A 20,695-nucleotide genomic window follows, 5' to 3' on the forward strand; every position below is an offset into this window, starting at 1 on the left:
ATCTGGAAGTTCTCAGTTCACATACTGCTGAAAGCAAGCTTGAAGGTTTTTGAGCATAACCTTATTAGCATGTGGAATGAGCGCAATTGTCTGGTAGTTTGAACGTTCTTTGGTACTGCCCTTTTTTGGGGTTGGAATGAAAACTGACATTTTCTAGTCCTGTGGCCATTGCTGAGTTTTCCAAATTTGCTGACATTTTGAGTGCTGCACTTTAACAGCATCATTTTTCAGAATTTGTAATACCTCAGATGGAATTCCATCACCTCCACAAGATTTATTCATAGTAATGCTTCCTAAGGCCCACTTGACTTCACCCTCCAGGATGTCTAACTCTAGGTAAGTGACCACACCATCATGGTTATCTGGGTCATTAAGACCTTTTTTGTATAGTTCTTCTGTGTATTCTTGCCACCTATTCTTAATTTCTTCTACTTCTGTTCAGTTCTTACCGTTTTATTGTGACCATCCTTAGATTACTTTCCTAATTTCATTGAGTTGCCTGTGTATTCTTATAGTTCACTAAACTTTTTTGAAACAATTATTCTCAATTCTTTGCCTGACGTTTAACAGCTTTTCATTTATTAATTTCCTTGCATGGTGTCATGTATTTACATAATGTTTTATGATCCTTGATTCCTTACACTGGTTTATTTGCATAAGTGGGCTCCTTTTCCACACTTTGCTGGTTCACCTTGGCAGAGGTAAGTTTTCATTAGTCAGTTCAGTTGGATTTCTGGGCATGTTTATCGGTAAGGCCTTTGGGCAGGTGGGGAGCTGCTAAGGATCTATTTGGGGCAAGGCAACTGTTTGGGCTCTTAAGGTGGGAGTGAGGCCTGTGCCACTAGCTGAGAATAGTTGGATAGACTGCTGCTTGGTTCCCTGCACAAGGGATATGATAGGATGTGCTCCACATTTGCCTGGAATGCCTCCTCTGAGACCTGAATCAGGCAGACCTGCACCCCTTTGAGTTCCCTGGTCAGACTGCGCTGCCTTCTTGGTTCTGCAGGTGATACTTGTTAAATGGTCATGACTGAGTTCTTTACTCGACAGTAGGTGGGGCTATGAAATAGCCTGCCTTGCAGGATTGCTGGACAGGACGCAGGCAATGGGTTTGGGGACCAAAATCCGGCAAAACTGTACACTGATTATCTTGGTCAGGTGAGGCCACCAGTTTTGCTCTGCAGATGGGAAAAGCCATAGGTTGTGGCTCATGGGTTTTAAGCAACACTGTAAGCAGGACTATTGGAGGGGCTATGCATTGTGCTCTGGTTAGGTTCCCTGATCAGAAAGCCCGAAGGAGCTGTGAATTTATTTCCCTTCCTCAATGCAGTGGGAGGAGCATCTCCAAGACAGTAAGTCTCTCTGTTTGTGGTACTGACTCAAGCCAATCCAACTGGCCCAGGCTCCCTGGTCAAACAGGATTGCTTGCTTTGCTCTTGAGGTCAGCTCTGCCCTTCTCCCTCTCAGGTTGAGTACTACTGGGTTAGTCAGCCACTTCCAGGTGTTCTGCCAGCCCTCCCTGCAGATGGGGTGGGCAGTCACAATCTACCGAGGGTGGGGCAGACCAGGCTCCAGAGCCTGAAGAACTCCTCCTTTGAGGACCTGAATCAGCCAAACCTGCACCCCTCTGAGTTCCCTGGTCAGACTGTGCTACCTTCCTGGTTCTGCAGGTGAGCAAAGCCGCTGCTTGGGACTACTACTTGGGCACGGCAGATAGGAACTCAGACTGCCAAGATCCAAGGGCTGGTTGTTGCAAGCCCCTCTTACTGGTATCTTATCCATGAATAGTTTATAGGTTTTCTTTTAGTTAGGGGAAGTGAAGGAGGAATGAACTGTCACATCTTGGTGATACCATTCTCTATGACTGCATTCTCAGAGTATCCTCAGGGGTAGAAACCTCATGTTCTTTCAAGGTAAATCTGATTTCTAAATATGGCAGAGTCACCTGGAGTCAAATCTAAGAAGTGATGCATCATCATATAAAGCTGTACCATCACTTTTGATCACACACTCCTTTCAAGAATGTGATTAAACCTATGAAATGTAGACAGAGGAGGAAAGGAGGCTGTGAATAATATCGTGCATTGAAGGCACAAGCCTGTTTCTATGAGATGGGTACTTTCAATCATTTTGTCAAAAAGCATGATTTCTAGACAGCACTCAAGTTCCCTTGGAAAGCTGTAAATGCATGGAGGCCTGTGTTGAAGGGTAGGTGTTTCATCCTTCAATCCCTCTTCAACAGTTCCATCTTTCTTCATTTCAAATATAAGTTTAGTGAGGATAAGGGTTTATGTTTCATTTACTGGTGTTCCTAGAACAGGGCCTGGTACTTAGCCCTCTTTTAAGTATTTGTATAATGAAGGAATACTAGAATATTGGGTTAACAGTAATATTTCAGTTATCAAAAGAACTATTGTGCTAGAAACAATTTTTAAGAAACACCAGCACAGGTAATTGGGGATAATTCTGGGAGTATAATGGGTGGCAGGCTAGGGTTTCTTTGAGATTTAGACAAATCTCAGAATTAACAGTCCAGTATCCATTCTGTTTGAGAGTAAGTTCAGACACAATTTCAGAGCAGGGCACAATAACCATTCAGTATGCTGGCATAGTCAGTCTCTGAAATGGGAACCTGGGTCAGGAAGCCCAGTATCACTTTAGTAAGGAGCGCCTTTGCTGATGGATGAGGTTGTCAAAGCAATCATACACTTGAGTCTGTATTTTTAAAAAAGAAGAATGAATAAGAATAAAACCTGTTTCATCATCTTACTCTTTCTATATGTACCTATTGGTGGCCACAGAAACAATGATTGATTACTGGTGCTGGACTCTCTGGCTAAAATAAAGTGCCTTAGTTTTTTGCTGAAAATGAGGATTGTCAATGCAAAACAAGAGCATGGACAGTGGATATTTAATTCTACTTGCAGAAATGTCTTTCATTTCTGCTCAGAATAGAAAAGTTAGAAAACAAAGACACATTTCATGTAGCAAGGGCAATACAAAGGGGTTATATAAATTTATTTTTCATATAACAACTGATTAGTTTAGAAAAATTCCCATTTTCAATGTTTAATTCCATCTCTCATTTAAAAAAAAAATCACTAAAAGGACAAAAACCCACACAAAAATACAATCTGTATCTGTTCTATATTTACAGATAACCGGTCACTATTAAGGCACAGATTGATTAAAAACATTTATTCAAATAATCCAAATATTTTGTGCATCATATAACACTGACAACACCGTATACTGTAGTGTCATATTCCCTTCATTGCATCGAGAAAGTGAGAAAAGTAATTTCCAGTGTTTTTATTTTTTTTAGCCACTCTATTTAATCTAACTTTAATTGGGAGAGTTTTCCCTTTGGCATAATATCAAAGCACTGTTCATAAAACCTACATCCACTCTATACTGCAAATTCATTCCATCTTCCTCCTGTTGCAAATGCACGGTGGCAAGTTGGGAAAAGACTCCAAATGACTATTTTTGCGGGAACCAAGATCTCAGTAAAGAAATGGTAAAATTTAAAGCGCTGTATTTTTGCACAGGAAACAAATTTGGAATTCTTATTCTCTGCTGAATGTGTGGCATGACGTGTGCATACAGCCGTATATGTCGGGGAGCTCTATGTGCTGACCTGCATCCATGTTCCCTGTGTGCAGCATAGTTCCGTCCTGTTTGCAAAGGGAACAATTTAGTTCTACATCCATAAGCAGATACAGTTCCTTTTAGGAATGGACATATCCCCTTAGTGCTATTATAATTGATAACTTTATGACAGGCCCATTACCTATGCCTTCAAGGTAACCAGTACTTTTTAAGTGAAAATTTTTCTGTGTGCAATATTTCTCTCTTGGTTTCTGTTCTTACTTTAATGATTAGCCAAGTATTTCTTACCCCACATTTGTACGAAAGCCCCCAGTTGTTTGTACGACTCTAACGCCTTCTGTGGAGGGCACTCGACAGTGGTTTATGTCCACGCAGAAGCAAGTCTTGAATACTGAACATAAATAAGTCATTACAGTACAGGTAAGTCACCACATTTCCTAATGGGGAGGTTTTCCAACAAATTCATACACTTGGAAATAATATTGCTTTGAAGAAAGAGAGGCACTTAGTGATTGTCTTCATGGATTGAAAACCCTTAATAAATCCACAAAAAGATGTCTGCAAAGACCTAGAAAACAACGTTGCCTGATTTCTGGGACTTTCACAGTATCAAGATTGTTACAATGAGTTTAGCCGCTTACAGAATAGTCTTTATTTTTCCTCCTTCAGAACTCTGCTATCTTTATAAACTGTCACCCTAGATAGACTTAAATAAAACCTTTCCAGTCTCAAGAAACCCAAGTCTACTTCAAGCAGATTGATATGGTTTTAGGAAAGTCCTGTGACCATTTGGAGCACAGCTAATGTGTACATAAGGACAGTAATGTGTTTTTCCTCCTCATGGCAACAGTGCTGTCTTGTCAGATGATTATTTGTCTTTTTTAAATAAAGTGACAATCTAGGGCTCCAGTTATTGAATGCCGTCCATTCTCTACCATAAATCTCTAGTAGATATCAATTTAATCAGTTATGTACTGTATGCTTATAATATCTAAAAATAAAAGTTTGATATAAATAAGTGTCCTTTAGTGGCAGTATACTAAAAATAGCCCTTTGCCTTCAGACAACCATTAAAATCACTTTAGCAGTAAAGGCAGCAGCTAAATATGATGACTGCAAAGGGTTAATATTGCAAAGTCCATTTGGTCTTTCTTTGCTCGCACCTGTTCCAGTGAACTTGGTTCATTATAAAGTATTTCTAGGATGTTGACATAAATGAACAGAACTGGTCCATAACCAAGTGGAGTCACTTTGGTTTCCCAAAGTCACAGAATACTCTGCACAAAAACTATTAAACCAGTACTATTTCAAATAAAAGTTTAACGCAGTCAGAAAAATGTGACTAAATCTGATTTGTACCAATACATCAGGTGACATAAAAATGAGAGAGAGATAATTTCCACAGGACAAGAAATTAGAAAGTGTAAAGTGCTGAAAGACCTCAATAATTATTTTAAAGCAGTACCAGAAAATTCCACTTTGATTATTAAAACAAAAAAAATCCCCAAATACTAAAACAAGCAAACAAAATAACTTCTGTGTTTTCTGGCATCCCAGATGTCAACTCATCCTTCATGTTAAGTAAAAAATCAGTGCATATGTTATATAGGTAAATAAAAAAGAGGATATAAAGCCCTACCCCCATATTGCAAATTCTGTCCAGTTGCCATTAGGAAAAAAAAAAGTAATCTGTATGTGGCATTTGGTACGATGACATAAGAACATGATCTCTTTTTTCTTCCTTCTTGGCACAAAGTTCAGGCGTGAATAAGATGCTTTGGTCCTGATACCAGACACCCAGAATGCTGAGGACGGTGTGCAGTGAAGGCCGTTCACAGATCTGCATCCAGCTTGACAGCTGGAGGGCATATGCCTGGAGGGTACCGCTACCAGCGGCCACTGACGCTAGCAATGTCCGAGTGATACTGACGGGGTAGCCTCCCACTTGCTCCGCCTTCCAGGAAAGAGGTGCGTGTATTCGGCGGTTCAAAGAGCTTTCTTCGGTTTTTATTTAGTTCTGGAGAGAGAAACAGAAACTTATTAGGAACCCAAGGGGGAAGTTCTATAATCTTCAGGACGTGGCAGAAGAGCTCAAAAAACGGTGTTGCAGTAGGTTTGGGGGGCAGGGGGTGTCCGGTAGGTAGCAAAAGGAAAACCTTTAAGTTGACCATCAAGACATTTTTGAAATGCTCAAAATCAAAAGTGTGATATGAAAGGTAGCATGTGTAGCTGAGAGAACCAAGGAGAGCAAATCATTTTACTGCAGTTTATAAACTCTCTGAGGAATATGTCATTCTCAGAACCCTTTCAAGCCCAAATATACAAAATAGTTTGACCTACCCTAAATGTCCTTTCAGAGGCAAAGGGAGGGGAACCATCCAAGTTGGCGAAAGGTATATGACAGGATGTATTACCAGTGACATAGAACGTTATTACAGCTCATTAGACTCATCCATGTCAAACAAAGTGATCATTAAATTATTTAAGTCAGGCATGAAAAGAGGACCTTGTACCTAAACATGAGAATACCAAAAAAGCACACTGACGTGTTAAGCCACAGCCCGGTGGCTCCACTGACTCACAGTGCCTACACTCGAGTCAGAAAGAGTTATATGAAGAAATATATCAGTGAGAGGTTTCCTTGAATAAAAAAATCAACTTAGTAAAAACAGCAACAGTTAAGGAAATCAATACAATTGAAAATAACCAATACGTGAATCCAGATTTTTCAGGGAAAAACTAATAAGATCCTGGAATTAAGTTTTAAATAATTTAGTTTTGAACCAGAGTGCTGTTTAGTTTGTCTTTTCCCAACTTAAAATTATTAATCAGAATAGTGAAAAATTGAAGCAGCCTACCTTGTATATGACTATACAATGCCCTGTCCTCCCCTCCACACACACGTTCGCAAATCCTCAAGTCAACTGACGTAATTATTTATTACTAATGAATACATACCAGTAAACAATTATCAGACTAGAAAGCAGTGTTTCTGATAGCCACCAAATGCAAATACAGCTGACCTTTGAATACCGCAGATTTGAAGAGAGTGGGTCTACTTATAGATGGATATTTTTCAACACTAAATACTACAGTATTACAGGGTGGGTGGAAGCTGCAAAGAAACTGTGGACACAAAGGTGACTATAAGTCACATGAGGATTAACTCTCATGTGATTCATGGGTCAAATGTATCTTCAGATTTATTCTATTTCAAATATACGGATTAAATAGTTCATATGCTTAAAGCTGTTGTCTTTCTCTAGGAGGGTGGTGAAGCATGTGAGTCACTACCTTCAATAATCTGCATAGTACACAGTACTTCTTCAACCATATTCACGCACACAACCCCATTCTAAATTCTAAGGTGACAGAAAGCTACAGCTTGCTACAGGAATGCTGGGGATGAGAACAGACTCAAGCAGGTGGCAGGGGGTCAGAGGTGGCCAGGGACAGCCATATGGCCAGACACACTCTTGTGTCCCAAGTTCTTAAAGAGGGACCAGAACCCTTAACATTTCACGCCACTGCTTTCCAAAATGTAACTGACTGTCTCACAGGGGTGATGTAAGAGCGGAGACACACCATTCCTGTGCACATTTAGGTCTTAGGGGAGAAGAGAAACAACAGTAGTTTATTACAGCCTACATTCGTTGTGGGCTATTTAACTCCTCCTTAAGGGGCAGATAGTATTACTCAATTTTACAGGTAAGAAAGTTGCATTTTACAAACAGACGAAGTAACTTGCCCACGTGGCTGTTGGTGACAAAGCTGAAACCCTGCCTGCCTGATGCAAAGGACTATGCCGCAAGCTGCTGTGATCCATCCACTGGGCAGAGACCACCTGAGGTATCAGGAGTACAAAGCTGAGAAACTGGTAGTTCCAGTATGCCAGAGAACAGAGCTTTCCTTCACAATTTATGTCTATACCAAAATTACTTTTTAAATAGAAAAACAAAGCTTAGGAAATAAAGAAGCAAGGAAAATATTACAAGCAAAAGACACATGCAGGCATGCATACAGATGGCTAGTGTCTCAAGTTCCTACAGAAACACAGTAGTAATAACATTCCTATTACATGTATCTCGTTTTAAAAACAATATATAAAATTCACAATTCAAGACAGAATTGAATATATTTAAAGGCAAACTTATAGGAGAGTTAAAAATAAATGATTCCCCTTAAACACAGCCTGGAAAAGTTTTATCACCTTCAGATAGGAGACTTTCTTTGGCCTCCATTTCCTTTGGGGGCAAGAACCCGTGAGTCAGGAGGACATTCATTCCCCCACTACAGAGAAGGAAAAAAAAGGAGTTAGATCAAACACTGTTTTCAGATGCGCATGGAGAATAATTGGGCCATCGAAGACAAAAAAATTTAACAGACATTGAAAACTTCATTCTGAAAAGTCACATCAACTAGATTTTTGAGAGAATAAATGATCATGAAGAATTTCAGCCATTCCCTAAAGATGTAATTTCTAAGAGTACATACATAGAGATATTCCAAGTGTGAAGCAGAGAAAGAAATCTTTTCAGAGAGATTATCAAGGATCAAAGCCCTACTGAAGAGACTTTAGTTTTTTGTTTTTTAAATTAAAAAGCAAGCTCCCTCTTCTGATTTTTTTCAGTAAGCCTAAGGGATAGTTTGAGAAAATACCAACCTTTTTCTTTGAAATTCCAAGGTTCACACAATCCTGGCAGCTCTCAGGATCTTGTTGCGGATCTGAACAGAGTCACAAACTAAAAGAATAGGTCGGGAAATGTTAGATCTACCTGAGGCTGTGGTGGAAAGCCTGTCAATAGGATGCTAGACTTCCTGTCATTTAGTCCCTGTACGTTTAGTTAACCAATCACTACCATACTCAGAGAGAAATCCATGAATTTTCCAAAAATCATGCATTGGGGGGAAAAAAAAATTGTTTTCTCTGATCCATCTCTAGAGGAGAGAAATCTCATCTCCTCCTGTAATATTAAAATATGTGTCTTCTGGCCCAAGATTAAAAGCTAACCAAAACCTGATACTGAAAGGACAACTCAATTATAAGTTAAAAATCTACAAAAATTTTAAGAAATAATTTGAGCAAACTCTCTATCTAGCCAACCTATGTAACCACAACACAAATGCTAAGGCCGCCCTGCTACCCTGCGTCTATCTAGAAGTGAAGTGTCCTGAGACTTTAAATGAATGTCTTTGTTATCAGAGGAACTGAATTGGAAAAAGAAGCTTTTCAATGAAGGGTTTCTCAAAAACTTACTCCTTGCAGAGAAAATGATTTACCAGGTTCAAACAAATGCACTCACCAAAATCATCCTTAAAATAATCAAACACTTCCTGCTGTACAGAGCATTCATAACTCATCTTATTCAAAGTTTCTAATTCCCTTTAAAAGCAAGAGGACCTGTGAACCCCACTGAGAGAGGCAGTCTGTAGAAGCAGGATATAACCTCAACAGAACCACACTGAAGATGATGACTAGAGGAAATATTTTTCTTAAATGAGAACTGAAAATCCCTCATGATTTGCACCCTAATCCCCCCACCCACCGCACCAAAACCGACCTAGAATCATCACCAATGTATTCCAGAGTAAAAGTACTGATGATCTATCTGGAATCTATGAAAACTTTTAGAGACATCTGCTTGTTGCTGGAAGCTTTACAGTTTGGAATTGGGTTGCTGCACAAAGAAACAACTTAATTTTCATTATACAGTCACAGACATTCCACAGACCTCTAGTGAAAAAGTACAGAGTTCTGAAACATACACTTCTATGGTAGAAATGTGCGGCCCCACATTTAGACATGCAGCCCCACAGTATAGATATGGTGATTGAGTTAATAAAGTTCCAAGCAGCATATTAATTTCATTTTCAAATGAAAGAAATATAAAAAATATATGAAGTTAATTTGGGTTCAGAAGTAGCCTTCTGAAACTTAGCTTTCAGTTAAACAAGTTGAAAGCTATTCTACTGCCACAGATAGTTAAAAAACAAGGGGGAGTACCCTACTAATGATACATATTGTTAAAATTGTAGGTTATCTTCACTGTGTCTGATGATATACCATATGGAAGGACAGATCTTAGAAGTGGAAGGTGACCTGACATAATCATATACTCTAGTCTATCTTCATGAAGAAACCAAAATCAAAAGAGATCTGGAAATTCACCCAAGGGTGCATGACTTGGAGAGGCAAATCTCAGACCTCCTTATGTGAATAGTGTTCCTTCCACTATAACCAAGCTAATTTTACGAATGAACAAGAAAAACAGTGGCCGCCCTATGGAGCTCCATCAGTGCAGCTGCTTCGGTACACAGCGGGCAAGGAGACTTCTCAAACGGTTATGTACAGAGCTCTATCCATGGAGAGGCCTACAGGCTGCTCAGTAGCTCAGTTTCTACCCCATTTCAAGACTACTCTGCTTATATCTGCTTCGGATATTAGGTCTGTATATAAGATTTCCTGTGGGGAGTTCGGTGGAGTTGATCTGCTTCTATAATCCAATGGAAAAGCAATCTGCTGCTAAAATAAAATGGAAAAGCACTGAGGCTTTTAATTTCATTTGATGATTTGATTAGCGAATGTTGTTTATAAAGAACTTTCACCAGTTGGATGCCACTGCTGGCCTCAAAGGCATAGCCTGCAAATTTGATGTTTTGAAAAAGCAACATAATTTTCTCATCACACCTAACATTTGGCTTCTGCCCTTGCTGTCTCTTTTTGAGAGACTGGCACACATGTAAAATTGGCATTCATGAACTTAATCAGAAAATCTTCCATAACCTTATTTTGTTGCCTCCCAAATTTCTTCCTCCTATTTCCCTAAACACCTTTTTGAGGTACACTGTTATGACTCTTGGCTTACACTCAGATGACTCTTGGCCATTCCTTTCACATGGGAGGTACCTAGTAAACACACATAGCATTTTCTTAATACACAGAACACGCAAAAGATGAACAAAGGCAGTGGTCTGGGAGACAGACCTTCAGATTTTCCTTCATTCTGAGACTACTTTCAGGATACTACCCTCTTCTGTGACTCGCAAATTCTATTAAAACTTTGGGGAAAGTTAAAAAGCATTAAGACAAGAAGTACTGCCAGGTTCCAGCTGTACCGAAGAACATTCTCTTTCTCTCTGCTGCAGTGATCTCAGCTGCTCGACAAGGACACGTGTATTTAAAGCATGACAGCCAATCCAGAATAATTACTCATGAACCCAATGATTAGCACTTAACACAACTGCAACACAGAGATTCAAACTGCTCCTCCACCTCCATGTTCTGCAAAGGGAAGTTCTGGTTAGATCTCTCAGACGAGATCTGTTTTCACGGATGACACTTGTCAAGGCAGGTTTTCAGGCAGTGCCTTGGTGAAGGAGTGGGGGTATCCTCAGCATTTGTTACATTGTTAGTGGAAAAACACTCTGAAACCACAACCACAAAGCTGCCAGGTAGGAAGCAGAACCAGCCCCACTGGCGGAGACCATGGCAGAGAGTCTTCAGGTTCTAAGATATAAAGAACAGTTATATTCACCTGAGATGGCAAGCAGCATTTTCCTTCTGGCACCAAAAGTCGTAATTCCCAGCTCCTTCAGGTCCTGATCTGTGAGAGTAAGGAATGTCTGAAGATCGATCTGTGGGTGAACAAGTAAATCGATGGTCAATATAGTAATAGTTCTTCCTCAGTATAAGTTCAACTAACTGCTATACTTATTATGCTCTGCCTGCTTCCAAAGAACAATGGTGCTGCTACAAACACCTAAGGGACAACAGTTAAGTCACAAAGGTGGTCAAATGAAACTGATGATTCTAGCAGAAGACTTTGTATACTTAGTCTTACTGCAACAAACTTAGGTCTTAGCATCCTGGAAGCCAAAGCAAAAAGGGGAAAAGAAATGGCACAGTTTTCCGTAACCTGATAAAGAATATATACCCGTCCAGAAGAGAGAAAATACTTATTAGTTTTAGATTCTGACTCAGGTAAGTATATCTCCATTAAAAGGGACTGAATAATACCATATAGCGTATCTCTAATTGTGCTCTACATAAAAATGAGAGCAGAATTCACAGTGTAACTCAGACCCATGATTCCCTCGGCTCAGTCCAGCTGACCATCTCTAAGAGTGGCATATATGAAGTATTCCAAGAGACAGTATAATTGTACTTCCTGGCATCAGCAAAAATGTGTGGAGGGAACCACCCCAATAATCCCATCGTGGCTTGAAAACCACTGGAGGGACGGAAAGGCAATGGGCTCTGAAGCCAGAGAGGCCTGGGTTCAAGTTCTGAATCTGTAATTACTAGTTGTGGACACTCAGGGTTGATGATACCTCACAGGGTTGTTCAGGGCATTAAACATGATCCTAGATATAATGCAGTGTGCTCACCAAAGGGGTAAAATAGTCGGCAGCTATGGTTAGCAATAATGTATTCAGACATATCATCTGTGAAAGTTGCTAATCTTCATCCTGCTTACAATATATTAAATCTCACACAGTTACTTAATGGGGATTCCTGTTCCAAGTCTTATCTGTATATAAGAAAATATCCTATATGAAGAGAACAGTACCAAATTTCAACATAGCTGAAAATAGTAAAATATACTTTTTATTCAAATTATATAGCAATTAATTTGAAATTTTCTGTTTTGATCTTGAAGGTTATATCCAGATCTTGAAAATCCCTTTCACTTATCATTTGTAACAGGTCTGGAGATACGTGTTTTTTTTTTTTTTCCCAGCAATTCTATCTAGTGGAGACTATTACAGGGATCCTCAAACTCTTTTTAAAGGGCCAGAGAATAACTAGTTTAGGCTCACCGGGCCAATATTGTCTCTGTTGCAAGTACTCAAACTCCGCTGATTTAGCTCAAAAGCAATCATGGGCAATATGAGGTAACTGAGTTGGTATGGCTGTGTTCCAACAAAATTTTATTTACAAAATTAGGCAGCAGGTCTGCAGGTTGCGGTTTGCCAGTATGACTTTATATTTTCATGTTTTCTTCCTTTTTGAAGTAACTAGATAACAAGCACCCATATTAAATTAATTTTTGTGCATCTTCATATAGGAAATACAGATTAAAAACATACCCAGGATATCACTGAATAGCATCTAGTTACTTATTTCTAAAACCTTATGTGCATGAACAAGTTAAAACTCCTCAGCTATGAGCTTCTCAATTAGCCACCTGCATCTAACCAGCAAGACTAAGTAAATAAATGTAGTTCTTTAGTGCACAGATGATGAACGTGTTATTCAACTTAGAAAATCTTTGGTTAAATGAATACTACTTTAGAAAAAAGGAAACAAAATAGTTGTCCTAAAGTCCAAAATACACATGATAACATTTTTGGGGGTGTGAAAAGAACAAAAAAGTTCAGCCATTAAACTTAAATTATGGACAATACATTAAATTTATGCTACAAAGTGCCTAATAAAAATCATAGATTCTTTATTGACTAATGCATGCCAGGGAATTACTGGCATGTACTCTTCCCATGAAGTAAAGCCAACTAGCATGAAACTTGGATAATATCAGGATTTGGAAAATAGATAAATTTAGAGAACTATTCTCTGAATAGTTTCTGGTGCCTTGATAATATGACAACATGATTAGAAAGAACCATGCGCAGGGGGGTCTTCTCCTTACGCCAGTGCATCACGGCCATGGCTGATCAGTTTGACCAAAATCCATGATAGGGATGTTTCAGAAGACATCTTAGTTCTGTCTCAGTTCAGACAAAAGCCAAACAGTAAATTAATAAGTTAACATGTATAAAAAGCACATTATATTCTATGAGAACAATCTTCAGTAATATAATTAGGATGGTGTCAAAAAATAACTACGACGCTGTTAACTTTTAAGTGCCGCAAATAAAGATAACAATGATGAAAGAATAAAATCTTCTTAAATACAGAGTTGCTGCCAACCTTCAGGAAAGTATGAATCAGAAGTTAATGTGAATCACAACACTCATTAGATCTTTTAGCTAAAACTGGTGGAGGATGGCTATGTGTGTTTTTGCAAGCACAATTTCCTGTATTTCTGCTATCCTGTGTTTACTGTTGCACTAAATAAATAAGAAACAACCATTTTCCTGGCAAAAACAAGCTATGAGACTTGAATAAAAGCTCAGTGGAAGCACTGTGATAGGTCAATGAGTGATTTCCTTCTAGAAGTCATCATACATACAACCAAGGCAAAGACACCTGGGAAAATAAATACTGACTGACCTCTTGTTGCTGGAAGACGTCGGTATATTTGCCCAGGCCCAGTTTGCTGAAGAGCTCAGGGAGGTCAGAGCCTTTGAAAGAGCTGTTCAGGTTACAGCCATTGCTTCCTGTCAGCGAGGAAATGCAGTCCATGTAATTGCTACTGCTGAGATAGTGTTCCGCTGAAAGGCAGAGGAGAGACAGGCTTGAAGTGGAAATGCCCAGAGAGAACATGGTTTAATTAAAAGTTTTAATCACTCAAATATTTTAGATTCATTGTTTTGGGCTGAATAGAGCAGTTGCTACAGAAACACAGCAAATCCTTTACTGAAACATTGGCTTTTCATTAAGGAAATGCTGGTTATTGCTTTCAGGGAGGCTCTTGCCATTTAAAATGGTACACTTGGGAGACAGCAATTCAGCAACAATGTCTCTGTAGTTAATAATCATTAATCATATTCTCCCTCAGCATTCAGAAACATTTGCTCTTTATAACTGATTTGATGTGAATTAAATGAGGAATTGGAAGGAAGATCCCTAGGACACAATAAAGGTAAGGAAAGTTACAGGCTCCTCTTGCATGCAGGCTGGGTCTCTGTATCCACACTTGTGCTTTCCTGTGGTCAAAGAGATTATGTGATATTACCACATATAAATCCATTTCCCTCCAACATAACCGGGCAGTGAGTTTATGAAATAGTGCTCCAAAATGAAGAGGAACATGTGAAATGAAATGAATGATGCTGGAGTTCCGGCGTTTAACTTACAATAGAAACATATCCATCTCTTAGGGGAAATTCTAAGACAGCCATGTCCAGCTTTGCCTGGATTCTCCTCCTGATCTGGTGGGTAAAGATTTCTCCATATTGTCTGTGGTTCTCAGCCCCAATGGCATGCACAGCTGGGTGACAGGCTAGTGAGCCGTACCAAGTACTTGACCAGATAACCACACACCGTTCAAGAGCAGCTTTGGAGAATCTAGCGGAGCTGTGCTCGATTCCCGTAGGAATCAACACCCTAACTGACACTGAACTCTCCTCCCTTTGGGAATTCTACCAAAGACGTCACTTTGGCAGGTATTCCCAGAGAGATGAGGGCAGAGGACACTCACCGAGCTAATAAGATCCATCTAGTCTCCTCTAGGATCAATGCATTCACCAAATCTAAGAACGCTGTTCTGTATGGCCACTGATCACTTTCTCTGATTGTTTTCATCTCCTGGTTCAGAAGTCCTAGATAGGTCTCAAGGGGAAGGAATCTCTTCATAAGGTTTCTCTTTCTTTTAAAAACAGATGTTTCATCTCTTTGGGGAAGAATGTGTAGGGGAAAGGATCTAGGACCAAAGTGAAGAGGCCCTGAGCCCTGGAACACTGCACCAGTTGAAGGTAAGACCCCAGAATCACCGAAAAGATTGAGGAGTAATGACCAGTGAGGTTCTGGTTCAAAGGTGACACAAAGCAGAGTATGATGACTGCACTGGAGTGACCACTGGACGTGACAAAATGGAAGCAGGCTGGCTGACCATGCCACTTGCTGTCCAAATGATAAATTTACTTTCTTTAAGGAGAAAAAAAAGCAACCTAAATGTCCATCAACAGAGGAATGGATACAGAAAATGTGGTACATGATGCAATGGAATATTACTCAGCCATGAAAAGGAACAAAATTGGTTCATATATAAAGATATTGATGGACCTAGACACTATCATATTGAGTGAAGTAAGTCAGAAGAACAAATATCATATATACTACTGCATATATGTGGAAACTAAAACAATGGCACAGGTGATCTTATTTGCAAAACAGAGATGGAGACACAGATGTAGAGAAGAAATGTACGGACACGGAGGAAGGAGTGGAGGGTGATGGGATGAACTGGGAGACTGGGACTGACATACATCCACTATGGACACTGTGTATAAAACAGATAATGAGAGTCCACGGTATAGCTCAGCAAACTCTGCTCAGTGGTCTGTGGTGACCTAAATTAGAGGGAACTCCCCAGAAGAGGAAATCTATGTATACGTATCACTGATTCACTGTGCTCTACAGTAGAAACTAACACAAGACTGTAAAGCAACTGAACTCCAATAAAAATTTTTAAACACAAGAATTACAGTGGAACAACTGGTATAACAGGGATTCCCAGAGAAAACCTATATATTGGTGACTTTGGAAAGGGTGCCAAGAAAATTACCTAAGACTTCTTTGATCAGTACAGTTCAGTTCAGTCGCTCAGTCGTGTCCGACTCTTTGCGACCCCATGAATCGCAGCACACCAGGCCTCCCTGTCCATCACCATCTCCCAGAGTTCACTCAGACTCACATCCATCGAGTCTGTGATGCCACCCAGCCATCTCATCCTGGGTCGTCCCCTTCTCCTCCTGCCCCCAATCCCTCCCAGCATCAGAGTCTTTTCCAATGAGTCAACTCTTCATATGAGGTGTCCAAAGTACTGGAGCTTCAGCTTTAGCATCATTCCTTCTAAAGAAATCCCAGGGTTGATCTCCTTCAGAATGGACTGGTTGGATCTCCTTGCAGTCCAAGGGACTCTCAAGAGTCTTCTCCAACACCACAGTTCAAACGCATCAATTCTTCGGTGCTCAGCTTTCTTCACAGTCCAACTCTCACATCCATACATGACCACAGGAAAAACCAGAGCCTTGACTAGACGGACCTTAGTGGGCAAAGTAATGTCTCTGCTTTTGAATATACTATCTATCTAGGTTGGTCATAACTTTTCTTCCAAGGAGTAAGCATCTTTTAATTTCATGGCTGCAGTCACCATCTGCAGTGATTCTGGAGCCCAAAAAAATTAAGTCTGACACTGTTTCTACTGTTTCCCCATCTATTTCCCATGAAGTGATGGGACCAGATGATCTTCGTTTTCTGAATGTTGAACTTTAAGCCAACTTTTTCACTCTCCTCTTTCACTTTCATCAAGAGGCTTTTTAGTTCCTCTTCACTTTCTGCCATAAGGGTGGTGTCATCTGCATATCTGAGGTTATTGAGATTTCTCCCTGCAATCTTGATTCCAGCTTGTGTTTCTTCCAGTCCAGCGTTTCTCATCATGTACTCTGCATATAAGTTAAATAAGCAGGGTGACTATATACAGCCTTGACGTACTCCTTTTCCTATTTGGAACCAGTCTGTTGTTCCGTGTCCAGTTCTAACTGTTGCTTCCTGACCTGCATACAGATTTCTCAAGAGGCAGGTTAGGTGGTCTGGTATTCCCATCTCTTGAAGAATTTTCCACAGTTTATTGTGATCCACACAGTCAAAGGCTTTGGCATAGTCAATAAAGCAGAAATAGATGTTTTTCTGGAACTCTCTTGCTTTTTCCATGATCCAGCGGATGTTGGCAATTTGATCTCTGGTTCCTCTGCCTTTTCTAAAACCAGCTTGAACATCAGGAAGTTCACGGTTCACGTATTGCTGAAGCCTGGCTTGCAGAATTTTGAGCATTACTTTACTAGCATGTGAGATGAGTGCAACTGTGTGGCAGTTTGAGCATTCTTTGGCATTGCCTTTCTTTGGGATTGGAATGAAAACTGACCTTTTCTAGTCCTGTGGCCACTGCTGAGTTTTCCAAATTTGCTGGCATATTAGCCTTTGGCAACTTGTAGCTATTGAGCACCTGGAATCTGCCAGTAGAAATTTAAAAATTTTCTGTAAATGTGAAATAACACACCATATTTTAAAGACTTAGTACATAAATGACATCTTAGAAAGCAGGGAACTAAAATGGATGGGAATGGGTGAATTTAATTCAGATGACCATTGTATCTACTACTCTGGGCAAGAATCCTTAGAAGAAAGGGAGTAGCCATCATAGTCAACAAAAGAGTTGGAAACACAGTACTTGGGTGCAATCTCAAAAATGACAGGATGACCTCAGTTCATTTCCAAGGCACACTATTCAGCATCACAGTAATCCAAGCCCATGCCCAACCACAGATGCCAAGAAGCTGAAGTTGACCAGTTCTATGAAGACCTACAAGATCTTCCAGAAGTAACAGCAAAAATAAATGTCCTTTTCATCACAGGGGACTAGAATGCAAAAGTAGGAAGTCAGGAGATACCCGCAACAACAGCAAGTTTGGCCTTGGTGTACAAAATGAAGCAGGGCAAGGGCTAACAGTTCTGTCAAGAGAATGCACTGGTCATAGCAAACAGCAATTTCCAACAACCCAAGAGATGACTCTACACATGGACATCACCAGATGGACATCATCAGACTGACTATGTTCTTTGCAGCCAGATATGGAGAAGCTCTATACAGTCAGCATAAACAAGACTTGGATCTGACTGTGGCTCAGAGTATGAGCTCCTTATTGCAAAATTCAGGCTTCAATTGAAGAAAGTGGGGAAAATGACTAAGGCATTCAGGTATGCTGCTAAGTCACTTCAGTCGTGTCTGACTCTGTGCGACCCCATAGACGGCAGCCCACCAGGCTCCCCCGTCCCTGGGATTCTCCAGGCAAGAACACTGGAGTAGGTTGCCATTTCCTTCTCCAATGCATGAAAGTGAAAAGTGAAAGTGAAGTTGCTCAGTCGTTTCTGACTGTTAGCAACCCCATGGACTGCAGCCTACCAGGCTCCTCCATCCATGGGATTTTCCGGGCAAGAGTACTGGAGTGGGGTGCCATTGCCTTCTCCAAGGCATTCAGGTATGACCTAAATCAAATCCCTTATGATTATACAGTGGAGGTTCCAAATAGATTCAATGGATTACATCTGGTAGACTGAGTGCCCAAAGGACTACGGATGGAGGTTCATAACATCGTATAGGAGGCAGAGGCCAAAATCATCCCAAAGGAAAAAAAAGGAAGAAGGCAAAGTGGTTGTCCGAGTAGGCTTTAAAAATAGCTGAGGAAGGAAGAGAAGCAAAAGGCAAAGGATAAAGGTTAAGATATACCCAACTGAATGCACAGTTCCAGAGAATAGCAAGGAGAGAAAAGAAGGCCTTCTTAAAGGAACAATGCAAAGAAGTAGAGGAAAAAATAGAGTGGGAAAGTCTAGAGATCTCTTTGAGAAAATTGGAGACATCATGGGAATCTTTCATGTATGGATGGGCATGATAAAGGACAGAAATGATGAGGACCTAATAGAAGCAGAAGAAATTAAGAAGAGGTGACAAGAAAGCACAAAAGAACTATGCAGAAAAGGGATAACTATACAAAAAAGTGGGATAACCACTGTGGTGTGGTCACTCACCTAGAGCCAGACATCCTGGAGTATGAAATCAAGTGGGCCATAGGAAGCATTACTCAAACAAAACTAGCAGAGGTGGCAGAAGTCTAACTGAGCTATGTAAAATCCTAAACCAGATGATGCTGTGAACGTGCTGCACTAGTTACGTCGGCAAACTGGAAAACTCAGCGGTGGCCACAGGACTGGAAAAGGCCAGTTTTCATTCCAATCCCAAATAAGGGCAATGCCAAAGAATGCTCAAACTACGGTACAATTGTGCTCATTTTGCATGCAGGCAAGGTAATGCTCAAAATCATTCAAGCTAGGCGTCAGCAGTATATGAACTAAACACTTCCAGATGTGCAAGCTGGATTTAGAAAAGGCACAGGAACGAGAGATCAAATGCCAACATTCACTGGATCACCGAGAAAGCAAAGGAGTTCCAGAAAAACATGTACTTCTGCTTCATTGACTACACTAAATCCATTAACCTGTGTGGATCATAACAAACTGGAAAATTCTTAGAGAGACAGGAATACCAGACCACCTTACCTGTCTCCTGAGAAACCTGTATGTGGGTCAAGAAACAATAATGGAACAACTGACTGATTCAAAACTGAGAAAGGAGTAGGACAAAGCTGTCTACTGGCACTCTGCTTATTTAACTTATATTTAAAGTACATCATGCCAGGCTGGATGACTCACGACCTGGAATCAAGATTGCCAGGAGAAATATCAACAACCTCTGATATGCAGATAATAAACCACCCCAATAGCAGAAAGTGAAGGGGAACTAAAGAATCTCTTGATGAGAGTGAAAGAGGAGAGTGAAAATGCTAGCTTGAAACTTAACATTAAAAAAGCTAAGATCATGGCATCCAGTCCCATCACTTCATGGCAAATAAATGAGAAAAAAATGGAAGCAGTGACAGATTTTATTTTCTTGGGCTTCAAAATAACTTCAGACAGTGACTGGCAGCCATGAAATTAAAAGACACTTGCTCTTTGGAAGGAAAGCTATGATAAACCTAGGCAGCACATTAAAAAGCAGACACATCACTTTGCCAACAAAGGTCCATACAGGCCAAGCTATGGTTTTTCCAGTAGTTATGTACAAATGGACCATAGAGAATGTTGAATGCCAAAGAATTAATGCTTTCAAACTCTAGAGAAGACCTGAGTGTCCCTTGGACAACAAGATCAAGCCAGTCAATCCTAAAGGAAATCAACCCTGATTAGTCATTGGAAGGACTGATGCTGAAGCTGAAGCTTCAATACTTCGGCCACCTGATACAAAGAACCAAGTTACTGGAAAAGACCCTGATGCTGGTAAAGACTGAAGGCAAAAGGAGAAGAGGGCGGCAGAGGATGAGATGGTTAGAAGGCATCACTGACTCAATGGACTTGAATCTGAGCAAACTCTGGAAGATAGTGGAGGACAGAGGAGCCTGGTATGCAGGAGTCCATGGGGTTGCAAAGAGTTGGACACAACCTAGGGACTGAACAGCAACAAAAAGACATTTACATTCTTTCTTACATTGATGACATGTTGTTCGTGTTTAAATGATAATACTTTACAGATGCTGAGTTAAGCAATACATCAGTAAAAATTTAAAAATATTTTAAAATACTCTTAGTGATAAATATTTATTATGGTACATAGCTTTTTTAAAAAAA

At 40.2% G+C, this 20,695-nt stretch overlaps 1 protein-coding gene across 1 annotated transcript in view; it reads right to left on the reverse strand.

Annotated features, from left to right (window-relative positions):
- Nucleotides 1–3,094: 3,094 nt before the first annotated feature.
- BICC1 (BicC family RNA binding protein 1) overlaps nucleotides 3,095–20,695 on the reverse strand; it is a 349,143-nt gene continuing 331,542 nt past the window's right edge. Inside the window, exons 19-21 of the mRNA XM_068982242.1 lie at nucleotides 13,847–14,007; nucleotides 11,148–11,247; nucleotides 3,095–5,629 (exon numbers count right to left, since the gene is read on the reverse strand). Coding sequence (XP_068838343.1) covers nucleotides 5,499–5,629; nucleotides 11,148–11,247; nucleotides 13,847–14,007 — 392 coding nt within the window. The 3' untranslated portion in view covers nucleotides 3,095–5,498. The remainder of the gene's footprint in view (nucleotides 5,630–11,147; nucleotides 11,248–13,846; nucleotides 14,008–20,695) is intronic.

This window comes from Capricornis sumatraensis, chromosome 10 (genome assembly GCF_032405125.1).
Source record: "Capricornis sumatraensis isolate serow.1 chromosome 10, serow.2, whole genome shotgun sequence".
In the NCBI taxonomy this organism is placed as follows: domain Eukaryota; kingdom Metazoa; phylum Chordata; class Mammalia; order Artiodactyla; family Bovidae; genus Capricornis; species Capricornis sumatraensis.